This window comes from Erythrolamprus reginae, chromosome 8, assembly GCF_031021105.1.
Source record: "Erythrolamprus reginae isolate rEryReg1 chromosome 8, rEryReg1.hap1, whole genome shotgun sequence".
Taxonomy (NCBI): Eukaryota; Metazoa; Chordata; class Lepidosauria; order Squamata; family Dipsadidae; genus Erythrolamprus; species Erythrolamprus reginae.
Window position 1 is genome coordinate 37,614,438 of NC_091957.1, and position 23,281 is coordinate 37,637,718.

At 47.6% G+C, this 23,281-nt stretch overlaps 1 protein-coding gene across 1 annotated transcript; it reads right to left on the reverse strand.

The window, feature by feature from the left end:
- Positions 1-2,030: 2,030 nt before the first annotated feature.
- On the reverse strand, positions 2,031-20,843 carry AMER1 (APC membrane recruitment protein 1). The gene is made up of 2 exons (XM_070758297.1): positions 20,761-20,843; positions 2,031-6,737 (listed from the first exon to the last, which is right to left on the reverse strand). The coding sequence occupies exon 2, from the start codon at positions 6,663-6,665 to the stop codon at positions 3,429-3,431; it is 3,237 nt and encodes a 1,078-aa protein (XP_070614398.1). The 5' UTR covers positions 6,666-6,737; positions 20,761-20,843; the 3' UTR covers positions 2,031-3,428.
- Positions 20,844-23,281: the final 2,438 nt, after the last annotated feature.

Sequence of the window (23,281 nt, forward strand, 5' to 3'; positions counted from 1 at the left end):
GTAGTAGCTTTGTTCCTATTTTATTACCAGATTTCAACTTTTCTCTGCCCAGGGACGGCTATTACTAAATGGGGAATCCTTGATTTGCTACAAATGGAAGCAGCCTTTTCATGGCCAAGAACCCTGTTTTCCAGCTCCCATTTAGAGGGAGAATTTAAGTTAATCACAATGGTTTTGTTTCTCATTCCCATTTCTTTAAAAAGTAAAATCTCAAGGACCAAAATCTCAAGGGCTGAAGAATGGGTGATAACCACAGATAGCTGGTCAACTTATTCGTCGCCACGCAGAAGTTGGACCCACCCTTGCTCGGCCCGCGAGCTTTTGGGGAAAAAAAAAAGTCTCATCAATCTTTGTGCCTAAAGGATTCTGCAGTGTTAGCACCATCCTTCCTTCTCATCAGACTTTCAAAGTTTGTCTTCGGTTGCAGATTCTAAACACTGCCGGGACAACCATGAAAAAAGTGGGCCGCGGATCGCTAGAGCCGAGTCTCCCTGAAGTTTTCCTGCACAGGTTTTGCTGCAAATATCAATAAAGGAGAGTATTTGTAGCTCAAATATTCCTTGATGTTTTCTGAGCTTTTCTTGTAGACCTTTCGTTACCCAAACTAGGTAACATCTTCCTTCAGCAGCACTGATAATGTTATAGTTTGGGTAATGAAAGGTGTGCAAAACACCAATCAAGATCTACCAAGCACCCTTGAACTCATGTCTTTGATGAAGAGACAGACTGGAAAGCTTTCGCCTCCTGTTTTCTGCCCTATATAGATATATAGTGTGCACAGGCGAGGCCCAGGATCTAGGTTTTCCAGTAAACTAGCCAATCCGACTCGGAAAGAGAAGGAAATTTCCCCGAACAATGAAACAAAATGTCTACAAGCTTAGCATATACAGTATATACATATATATGTGTGTGTGTGTGTGTATATGTATGTATATATATGTTTTTTCTGTTGGATGTGATACATACACGTGATACATACAGAACAGTTTGTCAGCAAAAACATGTGATACATACATACATACACACACACACACACACATATATATATATATATACATATACAGTACATATATATATATATATATATGTAGATTGTTCTGAGTTCGAGTTTTACCCCGTGTAATATTTTGAGTGTCTTTGCGATGTTTCAGTGAAATCACATTCACCATAATCAGGCTGAAGTTGTTAAGCTTTGTGCTGCTTTGAATATAGTTTGTTTGCAACTGCAGTTACACGGGGTAAAACCCAAACTCAGAACAATCTACATACATATATCCATGAAAATCTACAAAAACATATATATATGTATGTATGTATGTGTGTGTGTGTATATGTATGTGTGTGTGTCACATGTTTTTTTGCTGAATTTGAATAGGATAGCTCTATTTTGGCTTGGCCTCATCAGCTAGCCATACCCTCACTGGGACGTGAACCTGCAACCTTTGCCTTGTAAGGCAGAGAATTAACCTCTAGGCTACAGTATCCAATCCCTTCAATATACACACACACACACACGAATGCACATTGGAATGTCATAATTCCCTAGACACACATCCTTCCTACCCGCAACAAACAGGGACAAAGTTGTGATGCAGTACCAGACAGCTGAGAGGAAGTCAACTCTGGCCCGCTTCTCTGCATCCAAGATTTCAATGAACAGCCATTCGAGGCACCCTAGAAAATTGATTTCAACAGGTATTCTGCCGGCAGCCCTTCGAAACCGATTCCCAAAAAATGAACTCTGAAGCACACACACCCAGTCTGGATGCAACTCATTAAAGCCACTGTGTCCTTTCTCTAGACCGGATGGTTTCCTTCTGCAATGGGCAGCAGATCCTGGAAAACAGCACAGCGTCTTGAAGGTGTTAGGGATAGGGCACACACACACACACACACACACACACAGTGACACACAGAAACCAACACACACAAGCAAGCCAAGGCTCCTTTCGGGAATCAAACGGAAAGCGCTGCATGGCTCTAAAATTTAACCATAATCGAAAAACGACAGAATCTCTTTACTTTAAGTAATGGCAGTTTTGCAATGTATTGGGGTTCTCCCCCCTTCTTTCTTAAAAAATATGCTCTTCCAGATGTTACAAGGCCTCCGCTGCACTGACATCACTTTGTTTCAGTATCAAGAAGGGTTTTTAATATTTTAATGGTATGCATGTCTTCTTAAAAGCAATAGATCCTCCTAGATTCCAGATTTCAGAGCCTTTTGTGGCCCATTTCCCCTCTAATCACATCTTGTCCTAACAGCCAACTTCTTGCTCTTTTGTCCACCCCATCTGCCACAACCGAACCTTCTTGTTGACAAGCACCAGGTTGGATAGTTTTCTGCCCACCCACCCAACCCACTCACCCATTAAAACTACAGAAAGCCCAACTGAGTTGAGCAGCAGGCCCTAACCAAGGGTTTCCAACCCTGGACCGTTTCTAGGTACATGGACTTCAACTCCTAGAATTCCACCGCCAGCATAGCCACTGCTGAGAATTCTGGGAATTGAAATCTACTCACCTTCAATTTGTCAAGTTTGGGAAATGCTGCTGTAACAAGTAAACACACTTAAGACATGTTGCACAGCTGCAATCCTCCATATCCCAAGTGCCGGATCTCTGCTGGCTCAAGGCTATCCAAGACCTTGTGCCACTGGTCAAAGGCCACGGCCCAGGCCAAGACCCCTTGGGAGGAGATAAAATGGAAGGCTTAAGGCACTAATTCTGTCCCTTAACCTCCCTCCCAATTTAAAAATAAAAGAAAGATAAAATTGGCCCCCCTCCCACTCTGGAGGAAGTTCTAAGAGCGTAAGAGGTAAGCAGGCGGGCATCTCTCTATTTGCACTCTCCTCTACAGGCATCCCTGGAATAAAAGCATATTAGCAGGTTGGTTTCCAAGCCCTCAAAAACTTAGTTAACAAGTTTCACCGTAAGCATTGAGCAAACGTCTCATTTTGGCAGATACATGTGCATTTTTGCCCCTCCAAAATATGCCTTTTAACTTTGGACACCTAGTTGACTTTGGGAAATTATTTCTGCTCTGCTTCCCACCATGGTGCAGCTGGAAATAACCCAGGACTTTATTCACCATCTCAACTTGGGAGACTGCCCCTGTCCTCTCCAGATCATTTTGTGGATCAACAGAAGTTCCCTCTGCCCACAAGCGGGTCTGTTCGAGGAGAAACACCGACATTTCCCCCAGTTCTCCGAGTTTCAAACCACAGTCGACGGTCTGCAGTATTTTTTTGTCTTCTCACAGCCCACCGGAACAAAAGGCCCCTCCAACTCAGCTGGAGCCCTATTCACAAGAGCGACTTGGCTACTTCGGTTCATAGACTAACTAGCGGGCAGGAAGGGTTTCCCAAATGTTCTGGAGTCCCCCCCTTCCCCCCCCACCCCTACATCCAGCCTTGCCTCCGGAGGTGGTCTCAGCACTGCTTGGTGTGAAGCCGAGGGGCTCCCTGAGCCACGACCCCAGGCGGACACAGGAGGGATGCCTTGTCAGGGGAGGGGGGGAAATCGAAGCTCAAAGGCACGTCCAGGCCTTTCCCTCCCCCCAAAGGGAGAACCCAAGCCCGTTTCTTAGGCAGACCCTCCCTGCCAGGCCCCTGGGGAGCAGAGCCCTCCTCCGGGGAGACCACGGGTGCCTGCAGGAGCAGCGTGGAGGGCCTGGCCAGGGGCCTTAGGGCTGGGAGGGCTGGGTGGGGGCCCTCATCTGCCTGAAGGGGCCCAGCTGGTGCCTGGAGGGAGTCCTGCCCCAGGGGAGCCAAAGGAGCCGCGTCGGGGTGTCCCAATGTCCCCCAAGGACTCTGGGAGGGGAGAATGTCCCAACCAGGCTCTCCTGTTTTTTCTCCTTGCAAGGAAAACTCCTCCTCCTTGCCGTGTGGCACATTCCACCGTCCTGGCCACGAGAGGCCACCAGTGGCTTCCTCTCTTTCCCTCGCAGCATGCGGCCCAACCTCCTGGCCACGGTCCAACCCAAGAGGACCGGGAGCCTTTTTGGAACTGCCGCAAAGCTCGAACGGCCTGAAGCTTTTCTTGGACAGCTGCCAGCTTGCCAGCTCAAACTCCAGACTTTCGGTATCGAGGGACCGGCTCCTCCTGCAGAGGGACAGCGGCTCCAGCAGAGGCGGGTTCAGGCGCCGAGGGAGGCTGGCGGCTCCCCCGTGGAAAGAGGCCTGAGGAGACTCGGGAAACATTCGCTCATCACATTCAGCAAAGGAGGCCTTGGAGTCGTAGGTGTCCCTGAAGGCCTCCAGCGACACGGCCAGGTCCTCGCCCGTGCTCAGCTCCAGGTGCTCCTCGCACTCCCCCTCCCCTTCCTGTTCCACATCGACAATGTCAAAGGTCACCATTGTGGGCAGGTCAGGAAGGTTCTGAGTGAACGCAGAGTCCGAATCGGAGCTCCCGAGGCTCTCGGACAGGCTGGAGAAGAGAGTCCCGTTGCTGGTGAATTCCTCCAAGGCCTGTGAGAAGTTGACCGCTTGTTCTGGCTCTTGGCGGTGTTCCCGGCAGGGCTCCAGGGACTCAGCTCTGGGAGAGCAGCGGTGGTGGCCAGATGCTCTGTAGAGAGGGCAGGTCGCAGAGCTTCCCTGAACCAAAGCACAGGGGTCGAGCACGGGATGTTCCCCGCCGGAGCCCAAGGCTGAGCCGTTCTCTAACGGCGGAGTAAGGCAACTCTTGTGGGCTTGAGTGGTGCCGCTGCTGTCATCACAAAGCTTTTCTGGGCGGAGCTTCTGGTGGAAATCTTCTTCCCAGCCTGGGTTGTCCACTAGCTGCTTCCCTCCACTCAGACGGTCGTCCAAAGTACAAAAATTCATCTGCTCATAACCAGGGCAACTCGAACTCTTCCCAACTAAGGCGGATGCTGGCATTTTACATTCAGATGGCTGCCCTGGCCTCAGCCGCTGGTCTCCCCTAAGCTCCTGGAGGTGTTTCAGGGCCGGCTCTCCCTGCGCGTCCCAAAAGAGCAGCTGTTTCTGGAGGGCTGCCAGCCTCTGCTCCTCCGTTTCCATGCCTTCGCTTTTCTGATCCATCCGCCAGATCAAGCCCTTCTCATCGGGGAGAGCAAAGTCCAGGAAGGGGTCAAACATCTTCGAAGGAGACCCTTTCCCATCAAACCAAGACCCTTCCCCATGAGACGGGCTCATCAGCGCCTCGTCCGGCTCATAGAACTCATAGAGCGCATCCCCGCTGTAGCTGTCCCTTGGAAGGCGGTCCTTCCTGACTTCCTCCAAACCCTCAGCAGCCTCGTCCTCGGGACCCGGGGTGGTCGAGTCGTAGTAGCCCTCGTCACTGTTGGGAGCGGACTCTTGCTGGTCGCTCTGTGGCGTCAGAAGGTCCGTATCGCTCCTTGTTCCTTCAGTGTAGAGATGAACTTCCTGCTTGGCCCCACTCATGCCCTGAAGGTCACATCTGGCGATGAGTTCCGGCAGATGTGCTTCAGAGGCTGCGTCGCCTTTGACGGCTCCTGCCCACACCTGCTGGAGGTACTCTTCCAAATCCTCCGGCAGGGCCATCTCCTCCCCTCCGCCTTGGTAAGTAACCAAACAGGAGGTCCTCTTGGTAGCATCCCGGCTGCGTTCCACAGGCGTCGAGCTCTCCGTGATGCTCTCGATATCCGGTTCTGCAATGATGTCGCCACACCCGGTGAAAGAGTCGAAGCTTTTAAGGGACGTCACCTCCCCAAACATCAAGCTGAGTTGTTCCCCGGATGCTACGCGAGGGGGGTCCTTCTCCAGGAACTCTGGCTCAAAAGGGAGGTCGTCGTAGGCAGAGTCGGCACAGGCGTCCTCCAGCTCTGGCTGCTCACCTTGAGATCCTTCAGGGCAGGCTGGTCCTCCAACTGCTGCCTCGCCAACGGACCCAACTGGGCTTGTGGCCATGCAGCCCATCTCTCCTTCCTCCTTGTGGTTGGGCATTTGGGGCACAGCATCGCCGGAGAAGTCCTCCCCATATTCTGGTGTCACTGTCCCAGCCGGCCCGCTTCCACAAGGCTGTTCTTCAGCCACGGAGTCCCTGAGGGTCCATTCTTGCAGCTCCGTCTTCTCAGGTTCTGCCACTTTGTTCTTCCGATGGCGGCGGATGCTGTTGAAGAGCCCCTTCAGCCCCTTTTTGGATCTTGGGAGGAACAAGGACTTCTCCCCCGCCGGCTTCTTTTCCAAGCCTTCAGAGTGGCTGGACAGGAAGTTTGAGGTCTGGGTGAAGCCCACTCTGAGCTCGGCCCCCAAAACGGCGCTCTGAGAGCTTGGGAGCAGCTGGGCTGGAGGGAAGTCCGGCCCTCCATCCGAGGGACTTCGGAGGCCTCCGGAACTGGCCTCTTCGTGCGCCAGGTCGCTGAGGCCATCGTGAGTCCTGCTCTTGCTGAGACCCTTTTTGGAGGCTCCCTTGGCCTGGCTTTTGCTCTTGCCCCCAAAGAAGCTGGGCAGGGTGCAGATGCTTCTCTTGCCCCCAAAGAACTTAAAGGCCGTCTTCTTCAGCTTGCTGGCTGGTGCCTGTTGCCGATTGGGCTCTGCCCCAGTGAAGGAAGCCTCGCAGGGGTCGGAGAGGTGGCCGGCTGCCCCATTTCCCTCCCGGGACTCTTTCCCGTCTGTGGCCAAGAGAGGCTGGGCCCTGGGGTTCTGGACGAGGCCTGCAGCTTCTACGGCAGCCATCCTGGCCAGCATCCTTAAGTGAAGATCCAAGGCCTCCCGGCTGCTTCCTCTTCCGCATCTTCTGCCCGAAGCATCGTGGGAACTCTAGAAGGAAGAAAAGGGGAAGGGAACAGGGAAGAAAAGAGAAAGAGCATCAAGACAATGCACGGAGAACTGGCAATTCTCAACCCTGGCGGCTTAAAGACACCGGCACTCCAACTCCCAGGACTCCTCAGGCCAGTGCTGTGGCTTGGGGCATGCTGGGAACTGAAGTCCATGCCTTTAAAAGCGGCCCAGGTTGAGGACACCCACTTTAGAAGACCCTGCAATGGGGAGTTGGAATAACCTCACCAGGCCAGGCCGAGAAGTGCAAGTGGGCAGCTGAGCCCATAGCAGGACCGGAGGGGAGGGGGGGCAAGACTCGGGAGAGACACCCACTGATTTGGTGGCTGCAAAGGGGGCAGTGGGAGAAAAGCACTTGCAGACTTGCAAGATTGATGACAACTTTAACAAACAGGCAGAAATATGAATAGAACTAATTATATTTTATTGTAACCCTAAATAGAATTTGTTGAGTCTGACACTGCAGGCTTTCCTCGACTTGCAACACTTCAGAGCCCCGATGTTTCCCCGACTCTTGCCACATCCCCTGGGCCATGTGGTCAAAATCCAGGTGCTGGTTCATAGTTAGGATGACTATAGTGTCAGGATGGTGGTGACGTGACCACGTTCTGTGACCTGCCAACGTGGAAGCCAGGCTCCCTTCACAACGGGGATACCGAGTGAGCAACGGCAGTGATTCGCTTAACAACAACGGCAAGTAAGGTTGCAAAATGGGGCCAAAAATCACTCAACGGAAAAAAATTTGGGCTCAAGTGTGGTTGGAAGTCGAGGACTACCTGCACTCCTCACACACACACAAACACACATCGACAGCTGCACAATTCGTCCTGTTACTGGCACTTGATGGACTTGGGCAGAGGCGGGCGACAGTGGCAACCTGATGACCTACAGCAGTGATGACGGACCTGTTTTGGCTCACGTGCCCAAAGGGAGGGGGCACAAGTGCGCTAGCGTGCATGCGTATGCCCCAGCCCCGTGCCCCCTACATGCGCACGCACACACACACATGCTGCCACCCCCCCCCCTCATGCGCACAGGCCTCATTGAAGTCCCCAGACTCCTGAAGCCTGAAGACAGCAAAAAGGGTCCCAATGGGCCACCCTGAAGTTTGGAAAACGAACTTTCAGTTGGCCCGCTGGCTCACTTTTCACCATTCCCGGGGTTTGGAGAGCGAAAGCGGCCGAAGAGAAGGGCGAAAGAAATGCACACTGAAACTGACACAGGGCAATGCCTTCCGTGCCCCACCTGAGGCCCGTTTGCCATAGGTTCGCCATCAAAGACCTATAGACTTGGCTGGCTCAGGAATTCTGGGAGTTGAAGTCCACCGGTGGTCCAGTTGCCGTAATTGCCCCTCCCTGGATTAGAAAGTGCCTATGTTTCTGAACATCTTAACAAGGGAAAGCAAAATGGCTGATCTCATATTTGTAGGGCTTTGAGGTTGCACCGATCCACCACAAAACAGGAATATCGCACTTATGGCTGTTGAGGCCTATTTTAGGTACTTATGAAGCTCAGTAGTGCAATGGTATTGTGCTGTCCCCAGAGACAGAGATAGTTGGACTGTATTTAGGCATGTCTCTTTAAGATATTGCATTAGGGGAAATGTAGTGAAATTGCACTCTGGGTAATGTAGTTCTATATGTGACCACATTTGTATATTCCTATTGGCTCTGGCTCGGGATGAGGGGTAATTTGAGAGAACATTCCAGAGGGTCTTTGTCTTCACCCACTAAGCCAGCCAGCACGTAGATGCTACACCTAGAGCCTGGGTCAATTCAACCTCTTTTTACCTGCACAATGGGAAAGATTATACTGCAGAAGAATTGCATCATAACTTTGAGTTACTGTGAGAATGCCTGTAATTAAATGATCTGTGATATTTCATTGTGCTGAGTTTTCTGACTGGGAAAAGTTGATTTGTACCAAAATAGGTATCATTCCTCATCTTCAGTCATTCAACATGTAGACAGACACAGGAAGGTGACCTCAGAAAGGTGGACAATAACTATTCACTTCTGCCAGCTATTTTATTCTGGCAAAAATCAGAATAAAATCTACCAAGGCTTTAAGATTTCTTCCAGCTCCTTGCAAAAAAAGGAAATGGCACTATGAACTATGAATTTTCAAATCTTTATCCTAGAGCAGTGTTTCCCAACCTTGGCAACTTGAAGATATTTGGACTTCAACTCCCAGAATTCCCCAGCCAGCAAAGGCTGGCTGGGGAATTCTGGGAGTTGAAGTCCAAATATCTTCAAGTTGCCAAGGTTGGGAAACACTGTCCTAGAGGGCTCACACATTAATTTTCTTTTTTTCACATGCATCAATGGATTCCTCCATACATGAAATACATAATACTCCAAAGATGCTTATCACAGGAAAGGCCTCCTAAACCCACCCACGCAGAGACACAACGATGGGATTTCTCTAGGACTCTATCCTTTTATTCCTTGTATCTCCAGGTCTCAAATCCATCCAGTCACAACCTCATCCTAGCTACTTCCCAGCTACCCTGAAAACTTCAAGATCTCAACCTCCCCTGTGAGGCAGGGAGCACAATTTTGAGCTCAAAGTTTCCATTGTTCCCATTTTACGACCTCTGTCATGTCATAGTTGTTAAGTGAATCACTTCAGCTCTCAAGCTAGTGGCCCTGGTAAGGCTTCCCCACTGACTCAAAAGGCCGCAAAGGGGATTCACACGACTTTGGGACGCTGCAACCTCCACGAACGATATAGACAAGCCAGCTGCCAAGGATCCAGGTTTTGATTGTGTGAACGTGGGAGACTTGCAATGGGAGGAAAGGTGGGAAATTGCCATCAATCATCTTTTCAGGGCCATTATGACTGCAGTCACCAAATGAATGGGTGTAAGTGGAGGACTGCACGTAGTTAAAATAGGAAAAATCCGGGAACCTGCTCAAATCTTTCCTTCCTGTAGCTTTTGGGGTATTTCCTCCCTCAACTGACCCTTAAGCCATAACTGCCTAACTTGAATCACATGTTAGGCAGTTGGGTTGACCTCTAAGATGAAACCAAGAGCCAAATTACCAACTGAAATTACTAATATGCAAACACATTTGAATCACAGTGTTTGGCAAAAACTCAGTGTAAGTAACCTCAAAGATAGGTAGTAAGCAATAACCTTGAGCCTCTGAAATCAAGCTTCCCCAGGTACGCCTATGTTACACCAACACTCCGCAGTCTGCATTGGTTGCCGATTAGTTTCTGGTCACAATTCAAAGTGTTGGTTATGACCTATAAAGCCCTTCATGGCATCAGACCAGAATACATGCGAGTCCGCCTTCTGCCACACGAATCCCAGCGACCGGTTAGGTCCCACAGAGTCAGTCTTCTTCAGGTCCCGTCAACTAAACAATGTCATCTGGCGGGACCCAAGGGAAAAGCCTTCTCTGTGGTGGCCCCGACCCTCTGGAACCAGCTCCCCCCGGAGATCAGAATTGCCCCCAGCTTCCTTGCCTTTTGTAAGCTCCTTAAAACCCACCTCTGTCGTCAGGCTTGGAGGAACTGAACTACCCTTTTCCCCCCTAGGTCTATACAATTTATGCATGGTATGTTTGTGTGTATGTCTGGTTTTAATAAGGGTTTTTTAATTATTTTAAACATTAGATTTCTTACATGCTGTTTATTACTGTTGTTAGCCGCCCTGAGTCTACGGAGAGGGGGGGCATACAAATATATATAAATAAATAAATAAATAAATAAATAAATAAATAAGATTTAACTAAAGAAATATTAACGCTCTCAAGGCGAAGTAATCAAAGATTGGAGCGTTTATACGAAGGTCAACTAGAGAGAGGGAGGGTCCAGAGGTATTTTGCAAGAAGAGTACTCAACTTGTTGGTTCACAATAAAATTCTTTAAACCACCAGGCTTTAAATTTTAGGCCTAGATAACCTTGAATTACACCATCTATGTTTCAATCTAAGCTTAGTACACAAGATAATCTACCTTAACGACTACTTTAATTTCAACCGCAATAACACTGGGGCTATCAATAGATATAAACTAAATGTAATCCGCTCTAATCTTGATTGCAGAAAATATGACTTCAGCAATAGATTAGTAAATGTTTAGAATCCTCTACCTGGTCCTGTTATTAGTTTCTCTACCCCCCATCCATGCCTTTTAAACTGTCTACTGTGGACCTTACACATTTCTTAAGAGTTCACTGAAGGGGCGTGCATAAGCCCACCAGCCTGCCCACCGTCCCTGTCCAACCGTCCCCATTTATATGTACTCATTTTATGTGTTCATGGCTATGCTTGCTTATTTATATTCATTTATCCGTGCCATTTTATGATACAGTGATACTTTGTCTTACAAACCCCTCCTCATATGAAATTTACGAGATAAGAACCCGGGGTTTAAGATTTTTTTGCCTCTTCTTCCAAACTATTTTCACCTTATGAACCCACCGCCGCTGCTGGGATGCCCCGCATCCAGACTTCCGTTGCCAGGCAAAGGCTCCCCTCGCTGGGAAACCCCACCTCCGGACTTCCGTTGCCAGCGAAGCGCCCGTTTTTGCAATGCTGGGATTCCCCTGCAGCATCGCAAAAATGCAGAAGTCCGAAGGTGGGGTTTCCCATGGAGGGGAGCCTCAGGGAAAGCCCAGCAGTGCAAAAAAGGGTGCTTTGTTGGCAATGGAAGTCCGGAGGTGGGGTTTCCCAGCGAGGGGAGCCTCAGGGGAATCCCAGCAGTGCAAAAAGGGGCGCTTCGGCTGGCAAAAGGGGTGGGTGTTGGGCTTGCACGCATTAATCGCTTTTCCATTAATTCCTATGGAAAACATTGTTTCGTTTTACAAACTTTTTATCTTACGAACCTCGTCCTGGAACCAATTAAGTTTGTAAGACAAGGTATCACTGTACTTGTTTCCTTGTACTTGTTGACAAAACAAACAAACAAACTAAATCTACTTGACAATTCTGCTTTAATCTGTCCAGCGTCAGCCAAGCTGCTGTTGACCTATCCTCCTTTAATCCCTGGAAATCACTAAAAAATATGTCTCAGAAATATATCCACTCTGCTCTCCTCCCAGTCCACTGACTATAACGACTGTGTTTCCCCAGAAATAAGAACCTGTCTTATATTTTTTTGAATTTGAAATAAGTGTTTGCACTCAAAAGCCCAACTGGGCTTATTATCAGGGGAGGTCTTATTTTGGGAGAAACAGGGTAGCTCTGCCTTACCAGCACAGAAGATTCACCGCCATACAACTGCCATATTTTTCAGAGTGTAAGACGACATATCTATATTTTTATCTCTCTATCTGTGTGTATAAATTTTGTATTAGGTTTTGAGAACAGTAAGAATATCTACAAACTACATTAGAGCAGAGGAAGTGAAAAACAAAAGAACTGAGAGAAATAACTAAAATAGCAATAAGAGAATAGAAAAAATACAGAAGTAGATATAAGGGTACAAAGCAGAAGCTCCTGACACTCTTCGCTGCAATTAATTATGTTTTAACCTCTCTCTCTAACCAGCTGTCTCCAAGGAATATAAATCCTTCTATTTTGTACATCCAGTCAGAACTGAAGAAGCTTCTTGAGTGAGAAGTGAAACGTCTTCAAAGAAAAACCAGAAAACACCCTTTCTGAACTTATATCCTGATTCTCTTCTTTCTATAGTTTATATCCTGCCTAATCATTAAAAGCATTGAGCACAAGGGCATTTCCCACATTTTTGCACAAAATGCCCATAAAGGGTTTCCAGACAGAAATTCATGGCAATATTATCTTTCCTCTAAATAAAGACGTCAATTTGTCCTTCTGTCAATTGTCCCAAACACTCTTCAGTGTTTTGTATACTGTTACTTTTTTTTAATTTTTTTAATTTTTTAAAAATAAAATATAATCTTTATTGAAGATAAATGAGGGAGGGGATACAGAAAGCAAAAGGACTATGCAAATTTTAGTACAAATCTATATGAATTTAGACTATTTTGTTATAAAACAAAATACATAAGGGAAGAAAATAAAGAGGAAAAGCTAAAGACAGAAAAAGGAAAAGAGAAAAAGGGGGAGAAAGAGAGAAGAAGAAAAATTAAAAATAAAAGAAAAAAGAAGAAAGAAGTTCATCTATGAGTTTATCAAATGTCGTATATAGTGTCAACTTATCTGTTGACCCGATTACAGCATTTAAGATCTTTACTATCAATATAGATAAAAGTTTTAGGTTTCTAAACTTGGGTTAAAGTTAAAGTTTTGTGGGTTTGAATTTGTTCATCCTTTTATCAATGATTCATAATATTATTTTATAGGTTTATGGGATAATTGTTTGGGTGAAGGGTAAGAAGATCGTGATGGAATTGTATATTATCTTTTATCCAGCCAGGTGTGCCATTTGTTCCAAGCTTTGTAGAACTCTGATTCCTCTTTGTCCTATAGTTGGAGGATCATTTTCCATCAGCTCAGCACATTCATGGGTTTTGTTATGTAGATTTCTAACATGTTGTAAGCTGCTCTGAGTCTCAGGGTGAGGGCGGCATAGAAACCGAATAAATAAATTAAGAAATAAATGGTGGCCAGTGCCCAAATCTTTCCATCTTTGTGGATAGAGGAATCTCTACTAGGAATTACACCTTGACATAATCTCCCATAAGGGTTTTTTCTCCTAACAGTTCACACAACAATCCCAAAAGGAAACGTTATGGTTCCAATGTACCTCTCCTTTGAATGAAGATGAGTGTAACCATACCACAACTTTGTGAATTTCAAAGTCTTGGGCAGATCGTTATTCAATCGTTCAATCAATCAGAATTGTGCTGGGAAAGACCCTGGCCTTCTAGTCCAACCCCCCACTCAAAGCAGGAAGCCCCATCATTTCAGCCAAGGGGCGGCCCAGAGTCTCCTTGAAAGCCTCCAGGGGTGGAGAACCCACAACTTTGGAAGGCAAAGCCATTCCACTGATTAATTCTTCTAATTATTTGCATGCTCTACAGATGTTTGTTGCTAAGTGAGGAAGTTGTTAAATGAGGTCATTTACGACTCTCTTTTTTTTTTTTGCCAGCTTTAAAGCAAATCCCTGCAGCTGTTAAACGAATTGTGCGATCATTAAGTGATTGGCTACCGGCTAGAAAGGTTACAAATAGTGATCACGTGATCCTGCAGCTCTCACAAATATGAGCCAGTTGCCAAGCGGCTGAATTTTCACCACGAGACGGTGGGGAGGCTGCAACTGGAGGCTTGAATGGGGAAACTGGTCACCCATTTTTCAGCCTTGTTGCAACTTCGAAGCGTCATAAATGATAAATGAAGCGTCATAAATGAACAGTTGTTAAGTTGAGGATTATGCAGCTGCAAGAGTAATCATGGGCTTCCCCAGGTATGCCCATGTCACATCAATACTCCGCAGTCTGCATTGGTTGCCGATCAGTTTCCGGTCACAATTCAAAGTGTTGGCTATAACCTATAAAGCCCTTCATGGCATCGGACCAGGATATCTCCGGGACCGCCTTCTGCCGCACGAATCCCAGCGGCCGGTTAGGTCCCACAGAGTTGGCCTTCTCCAGGTCCCGTCGACGAAACAATGTCGTCTGGCGGGACCCAGGGGACGAGCCTTCTCTGTGGCGGCCCCAACCCTCTGGAACCAACTCCCCCCGGAGATTAGGATTGCCCCCACCCACCTTGTCTTTCACAAACTCCTTAAAATCCACCTGTGCCGTCAGGCATGGGGAAATTGATTCCTCTGGGCTGTCTTTGCTTTACGTATGGTCTGTATGGGATGTATGATTGTTTTTTTATATATTAAGGGTTTTTAATTGTTTTTTAACTATTGGATTTGTACTGTTTTATTGTTGTGAGCTGCTCCGAGTCTCCGGACAGGGGCGGCATACAAATCTAATAAATAAATAAATATTTCTACACCACCCAGAGTCGCTTCTATAAGGCGGGCAGCCACATAAATGTAAGTAATCAAAATATGTACACACACACACACATGTCTCCCAAACCCGTCATCCTTTGCTGCAGTTGTGGATTGTTTCTCAACTTCTCCGCCTACATTCCAGCCTCTGTTTAACAAACAATGATGGCCCTGTGGGTTGTATTTAGCTGATATCTGACCCTTCTGTTTACATTCCTCCGCCTTGGCACTCGTGAATGCGTCCCATCTGCCAACCGCGGACAGAATGCCAAGCAGCCGATCCTGGGAATCCAGGCCCTCATGAGAGGTCATGCCGCCATCAACAGGCCTGGCCTTAAAACACGAACAAGGGCCCGCTGTGGTTTGTTATCTCTGTGGGTGCCTGTGCCGGTGTGTGTTCATCCCACATCCTCGAATACAGCTCATCTGTTTGGAACCCATATCGCATCTCAGACATTAACACCCTTGAAAATGTCCAAAGATATTTCACCAGAAGAGCCCTTCACTCCTCCACTCGAAACAGAATACCCTATGAAACTTGACTTACAATCCTGGGCCTAGAAAGCCTAGAACTAAGACGCCTTAAACAAGATCTAAGTATTGCCCACAAGATCATATGCTGCAACGTCCTGCCTGTCGGCGACTACTTCAGCTTCAACCACAACAACACAAGAGCACACAACAGATTTAAACTTAATATTAACCGTTCCAATCTTGACTGTAAAAAATACGACTTCGGTAACCGAGTTGTTGAAGCATAGAACTCATTACCGGACTCCATAGTGTCATCCCCAAACCCCCAACACTTTACCCTTAGATTATCCACGGTTGACCTCTCCAGTTTACTAAGAGGTCAGTAAGGGGCAAGTACAAGTGCACCAGAGTGCCTTCCGTCCCCTGTCCTATTGCTCTCCTATATCTCCTATTCCTTTCTTCTATTCCTACATCTCTTCTACTCTTTCATTGATACGTTTTATTCCTATATCTTCTCTTCTTTCTTAGATACATTTTACTATGAGCATATCCTCTATAACTCTCATTATGTATTTTACTATGTGTATACCCACTAAAACCCTCATTGTGCATTGGACAAAATCAATCAATGAATAAAATAAAAAATCACCAGGAAGCAAAGACAACAAAATCTTGGTTGAACAAACGCAGTCTCTGATCTTAACAGGCTTGGGTTACATGGGGGAAAAATTCCAGGAGTGTGGCGATGCTTTGCAGTGGCTGAGCCATGAGGGATGTGGCCACGAGGCCACGATTGAGACCATGGCACTACAGGTAGTCCTGGAGGGGAGGCCACAATTGAGCTCAAAATTTCTGTTGCTGTGCAAGACATTTGCTAAGTGAGTTTTAATTTTATTTATTTTATTTATTCGATTTTTATGCTGCCCTTGTCCTTAGATTCAGGGCGGCTTACAACATGTTAGCAATAGCACTTTTTAACAGAGTCAGCCTATTGCCCCCACAATCTGGGTCCTCATTTGACCCACCTCGGAAGATTGGAAGGTTGAGTCAACATTGAGCTGGTGATGAGATTTGAATTGCTGACCTGCAGATCTACAGTCAGCTTCAGTGGTCTGCAGTAGAGCACTCTACCTGCTGCGCCACCCTGGCTCTTTTCGCCATTTTATAACTTTTCTTGCATTTGTTAAGTGAATCACTGCAGGTGATTAAGTCAGTAACCTGGTTGTTAAGTGAATCTGGCTCCCCCGTGGACTTTGCTTGCCAGGAGGTCGCAAAAGGGGATCCCATGACCCTGGGACGCTGCAACCGTTATAAGTATGAGCCAGTGGCCAAGCGTTCGAATTCTGATCACCCGATCCTCACATGCAGCAAAGGCAGCAACTGTGAAAAATGGCCATATCAGTTTTTTCAGTGCTGTTGTAACTTTGAAATGTCACTAAATGAACAGTTGTAAGTTAAGGACTACCTGCAGTAGGTGAGGAAATACTGTCATTGCACAACATATATTAATTCCACGAACATAAAGGATTCATCTCTAACACACTGTATTTTTAAAAAAAATGTATACATGTAAGGAAAAATAATATGTTCGCTTCAAAGGGAAGGACTACAGTTCAAGTATATGGTATATTTTGTATGTTTGCAGAAATATATAAATCTTTATTTCTGATTAAAGGAATTTTTCATAAGGACTTATGGAACTGTATAATGTCTTATGAATCCAATGAATCCAATAAAAAAAGATTTATTATATAACTGTGTAATTATTGTTTTGACATTTTGCCAGGTTTTATATTGTTTGTAACATAAAAATTTGAAAATTAAAAAAAAATGTATAAATGTATATCAAAGAATTGTTGTGACAGAAATTTGTTAAAATTAAAGAAAAACACTCCTTGACGTGCAACCATCCATTTAGTGACATAGAAACATAGAAGTCTGATGGCAGAAAAAGACCTCATGGTCCATCTAGTCTGCTCTTATACTATCTTCTGTATTTTATCTTAGGATGGATATATGTTTATCCCAGGTATGTTTAAATTCAGTTACTGTGGATTTATCTACCACGTCTGCTGGAAGTTTGTTCCAAGGATCTACTACTCTTTCAGTAAAATAATATTTTCTCATGTTGCTTTTGATCTTTCCCCAACTAACTTCAGATTGTGTCCCCTTGTTCTTGTGTTCACTTTCCTATTAAAAACACTTCCCTCCTGGACCTTATTTAACCCTTTAACATATTTAAATGTTTCGATCATGTCCCCCCTTTTCCTTCTGTCCTCCAGACTATACAGATTGAGTTCATTAAGTCTTTCCTGATACGTTTTATGCTTAAGACCGTCCACCATTCTTGTGACCATTTGAATTTACAACGTAAAAAATGACCTGCGGCTGGTCCTTGCCCTGATGACCCTGGAGAGCAGGCAACTGGCAATGTACATAGGAGAGTTGTAGCGTCCAAGGTTGCCTTTTGTGACCTTCTGGCAAACAAAGTCAACGAAGAGGCCACAATCTCTTCACAACCAGATGATTCACTGAACAACTGCAGTGAATCCTTTAACAACCATGATTTAAACAGTTCATAAAATCTTGCACAACATACTTAATAACTTTCTGCTTAGCAACATAACATACGGTCTCAATTGTGGTCATAAGTCAAGGATTTGCTGTAAAAATTCAGGTAATAGTTCATTGAGCATCTGTTCAAACTTACAGTGCCCTGGGAGAAAGTGATAGCTGTTTTCACACTGACAACCACTGCAGCACCACCATGGGGTCGAAATTCAAACGCTCGGCAACGGGTTCATATTTGTGATGGGGTCGAGCGATTACCTTTTGTGACCTTCGGACAAGCAAAGTCAATGGAGAAACCAGACTCACTTAACAACTGTGTTACTAACAACGGAGGAGGTTCCCTCAACACAGTGGTTCTCAACCTTGGGGTCGGGACCCCTTTTGGGGTCGAATGACCATTTCACGGGCGTCACGTAAGACCTTGGGAAAAGACAAATTTCCAATGGTGTTAGCAACTAAAGCTAACATATTTTTACAATCCAACCAATCAGGCATTTACAGGGGTGTGTCCCTCTGACCTCTTGCCAATCAGCTTAAAGATCTGTTGGAAGAATTGGCGGTCACCAACTATATTAAGGGGTTGCGGCATTAGAAAGGTTGAGAACCACTGCCTTAACATCTGTGGCAAGGAAGGTTTTACAATGGGGCAAAACCCAATGAACCAACTCCTCCTGCAACCACAGCGTAGAGTCCCAAAGCTCAACCTGGCCAAGAGCCCCATTCAGGGGTCGCCCCAGATATGCACTAAAGAAAGGAAGAGAGAAGCAGGCCAAGTGGTGGACAATCCACGTCAGAAGTGTGTAATTTGGGGAAGACGCAACAACGGGCTACAGCGGGTTTTCCAATGGGAATGTGACTGGAGGAGGCCAGGGCCAAACTGAAGTCTGGTTTATTCTACTGCTTTTTTTCCAACTCCCTGACCTAAAATATTCAATCTGATTAACAGAGTTGTGAGAAGTTGAAAAGTTTGTACCTTGTGGGATCCTATCAGTACAATCCACACACACACACACACACAGCCTTCCCAAAATGAAGCCTCTACATAGGATCACTTGGCCTTGCTATAATAATAATTTAATAATAATTTATTAGACTTGTATGCCACCCCTTTTCAAAGACTCGGGGCAGCTGACAACAGCAATAAAATAGTACAATGCAAATCTAATACTTAAGACTAAAAACCCGCTATCTTAAAAAACACAATCAATACTATACAACCACACATAACTCTTACTAGTCAGAGAAGGAGATACATTAATTGTCCCATGCCTGGCGACCTAGAGGTCTTGCAGAAGGCGAGGAGAGTGGAGGCAGTAAGAATCTCCAGGGGCAGCTGATTCCAGAGGGCTGGGGCCGCCACAGAGAAGGCTCTTCCCCTAGGCCCCACCAGACGACATTGTCTAATTGACGGGGCCGGGAGAAGGCCGACGCTGTGGGACCTCACCGGTTGCTGGGATTCGTGCAGCAGAAGGCGGTCCCGCATGCAATCTGGTCCAATGCCATGTAGGGCCTTATAGGTCATCACCAACACTTTGAATTGTGTCCGGAAACCAATCGGCAATCAATGCAGTTGCTGTTCAGCCTCCTCTGATACGTCCAGTGCCAGCCGTCCTCAACTTACAACCCTTCATTTAATGATAGCATTTAAGGCCAACGGTGCTGAACGAAGTGACTCATGACCAGTCCTCACACTTGTGACCCCCACACACCCCCAGGGCCATGAGAGCTGAGTTCGGGCGCTTTGGGAACTGGCTGGACTGGGCTTCCCTGTCGCCTCCCTTAACCGCCCGTCGCTCTCCGAGAAGAAGCTCTTGGTGGCGTTCATAGCGACTGCCGCGTCCCCAGCCATATTTTGACAAAGTCAATGGAGGAAGCCTCAATCGTTTAATGACCGCACAATTCATTTAACAACTGCACCCCCCCCCCCAAAAAAAAGATTGTAAAATTGGGCGCAACTTGGGTAGCAACTCCTTGCTTAGCAACAGAAATGCTTATTGTAAGTTGAGGACTATCTGTAGCTTTAATTTTTTTTAAAAAACAAAAACCTCATCCAAATATCACCACTGTGTCAGCCAAACAGAACAAAAGTGGCTAAATTCTCCGGCCGGCCGGCCTGCCCAGTCTCTCCTCCAGCCCAGAGTATCAGGGCCAGGTGACCAAAAGCTTCATCCGGGAGCCCCCCTCAAAAGCAGCACCGGGAAACAGGTCCTGATGCGTGGTGGCCCCCCCAAAGCCTCTTCCCAGCTCTGATCAGCCACCCGATTTTCTTTTTCTCCATGCTTCGAAAATCCTTTAACTGCCATGTTATAAATGAAAGGACCTATCTTATTGTTTCAACCCAGATTTCAAGTTATTTTTTGTTAAGATGTCACAATTGCAAGCCTGATTTGTATTTAACTTTTCAACCCAAATTGAGGATCAGATAAGGGGGAAAAAAGGTCTGTAATATTTTGTGTCTAAGTAATCGTTAATGTGACAATCGTTGCGGTTGGGAAGGGATTATTTAATATCAAGAGAAATTTATTAATATTGAGAGAGAGAGAGAAAGATACAGAGGGATCAAGGGGGGGGGGAGAGAGATCCAAAACGGAGGGGATCCACCTGGGCAGGACAAAGGGGAGGACAGGGGAGTCCCAACAGGGGAAGAACCGCTGAACTTGGCCTTCCCCGCCTGCACACACTCACACGTGCGCCTCCCGCCGAGCCCAACGGCACCTGCAGCCCCACCCCTCATTAAAGGGCGGGGGAAGCCTCCGTGCAGACCGGGGGGGGGGGGCTGCTTCTCCCCCGCCTCCGCGTCGGGGGAGTCCCAGCGCCCACGCCCGCCCGGCACCGCGTCTGGAATGGCCGGCAGGGACGCCACGCGGGAGGGAGGGGGGCCAGTAAACCCCCCCCCTCCCCCGCCAAAGGCGCCTACGGCCCCCCCGCCAGCCCCGTTCCCTCAAAGCCCCCTCCCCGCCGGCACAAAAGGCCAGAGACGCCCCCGCCCGCCCAGGCCAGGGCCCGCCCGAAGAGGAGGGAGGGAGGGAATGGAAGCGGCCGGTCTTCCCACCCCACCCCCGGCGCCCCCCTCACTCACCGCCGCCGCTCGCTCGGCCGGGCCCGCAGACGCCGCGCCGGGGAGGAAGTGGCCCGCCGCCTGCCAGGAGTGGAGGGGGCGGGGCGGGTCTCCCTCTACTCCCGGCTAAAGGCGGGGCCGTATGATCGACAGGTTGGGCCGGCCAATGCGGAGGCGGGTGGACGGGGCTCCGGCTTTCCCGGACTAAAGCGGCTGAAGCGGCCCGGCGGGCGCTTACCTCAGCCTCGCCCGACCTCCCTCCCCTCCCTCCATCGGGGCAGCGCCGGAGCCGGGCCGGCCGGGGAGGGGTGGGAGGAGGACACAGGGCGGCCTTCTGCGCCTCTTGCAGGAGCAGAAAGGCGGGGGGGGGGCATTTCAAGTGGCAGGGAGTTCCGAAGGATTGGAGACTTTCTTGGGAAGGGTCGCCGGGGGAAAGGCCAAAGTGGACGCCCAATCCCACCCCAGCCCGAAGGAACGGATCCATACAAGGGAAAGCAAAACACAGCGGAAAGGGGGGGGGGGGGGTTCCTAAGAAAGAGAAGCCACTTAAACGGGGGGGGGGGGCACCGCCACACACACACACACAAACATTTAGAGATGCTTGACAAACGTTGCCGCCTGCTGCGAGGCCACTTGGGCCGCCATTTGGTCACCGGGTAGGTAGTCCTCAACCCACAACCACAGTTCAGCCCATAACGTCAGTTGCTCAGCAAGACAGTTGGTTGTTAAACGAGTCTGGCTTCCCCGGTTGGCTCTCCTGGGACTCCCACCCTCATAAACAGGAGCCGGTGGCCCAGCTGCTTGCAGCAACTGTCACAAGTGTGAAAAACGGTCATAAGTCCCTTTTTTCCAGGTCTGTTGCAATTTCAGATGGTCACTAAACAAACTGTTGTGAGGACTACCTGCATTGCCATTCTGGTATTTTTATGTATGTGACTGTATTTGTATTTTCCTTTTATGTTTATCTTACCGTATTTTTATATTTATTTTTACTTACTGTATTATATATTTTCTTTTTGTGTTCATGTTTATCTGACTATATTTTCTGAACCTTTATTTTTATCTCAATTACTGTTATACGAACAGAATCCTAATTATGGGCTGTTATTCTGACCCGGGTTGTTCATCGGACTGTGCTGTTTCTTAAACTTTAACTTATTGGCTAGTGCAGGGGTAGGCAAAGTTGGCTCTTAGAATACAGTAGAATAGAATAGAATTTTATTGGCCAAGTGTGATTGGACACACAAGGAAGTCTACAAAGAGGACCTTGGAGTAGGTCATTGGAGATTCAAGATGTTGAAGGATGTAGTGTAGAGCCACATTAACAGCATCATCTGAGTTAGCATGATTGGCCTAGGAATTCTGGGAGTTGAAGTTCACAAGTCATAGAAGAGCTAACTTTGCCTGCGCTACCCCTGCGCTAGTGTATCTGTGTGTGGTTGAATAGTTATTCATAACTACTCTCATGGGTGCTTCAACTCAAAGATTTCTCTGCACATACCTTAACACTGGCTATGGGCGCAGAGAGATATTGAGAAGTGTGAGGATTCAGTTTCATATTCATACAGCTATTTTGTGGTTTATCACTAAAACCTGTGCGCCCCCTCCTCAAGAAGCCCTCCCTGGACCTAGCCATTCTTAACAACTATCATCCAGTCTCCAACCTTCCCTTTATGCAGAAGATTGTTGAGAAGGTGGTGTCGTTCCTTGGAAGAAGCCGATTATCTAGGCCCTCAAACAGTCAGAATTCAGGCCCAGCTACAGCATGGAAACTGCTTTGGTCACACTGATGGATGATCTCTGGCAGGCCTGGGACGGGTTTATCCTCTGCCTGGTGCTTCTTGACCTCTCAGCGGCTTTCGATACTATCGACCTCCTACCTCTCTGATCGATCGCAGTCGGTGTTAGTGGGGGGTCAGAGGTCGACCTCTACATCTCTCCCTTGTGGGGTGCCTCAGGGGTCAGTCCTCTCCCCCGTACTTTTTAACATCTACATGAAACTGCTGGGTGAGATCATCCAAGGGAATGGGGTGAGGTATCATCAATATGCCGATGATACCCAGTTCTACATCACCCCATGTCCAGTCAGTGAAGCAGTGGAAGTGATGTGCTGGTGCCTGGAGGCTGTTGGGATCTGGATGGGTGTCAATAGGATCAAACTCAACCCTGACAAGACGGAGTGGCTGTGGGTTTTGGCTCCCGAGGACAATTCCATCTGTCCATCCATTACCCTGGGGGAGGAAATCTTTGACCCCCTTGGAGAAGGTTCGCAACTTGAGCATCCTCCTTGATCCACAGCTAACATTAGAGCACCATCTTTCGGCTGTGGCGAGAAGGGCATTTGTACAGGTTCGCCTGGTGCACCAGCTGCGTCCCTATTTGGACAGGGAGTCATTGCTCACAGTCACTCATGCCCTCATCACCTCGAGGTTCGATTACTGCAATGCTCTCTACATGGGGCTACCTTTGAAAAGTGTTCTGAAACTTCAGATCGTGCAGAATGTGGCTACGAGAGCTATCGTGGGGCTCCCTAGATTTGCCC

Coding starts and splice junctions, on each gene's coding strand:
- AMER1 (XM_070758297.1), bottom strand. CDS start 6,665: ATGCTGGCCAGGATGGCTGCCGTAGAAGCTGCAGGCCTCGTCCAGAAC.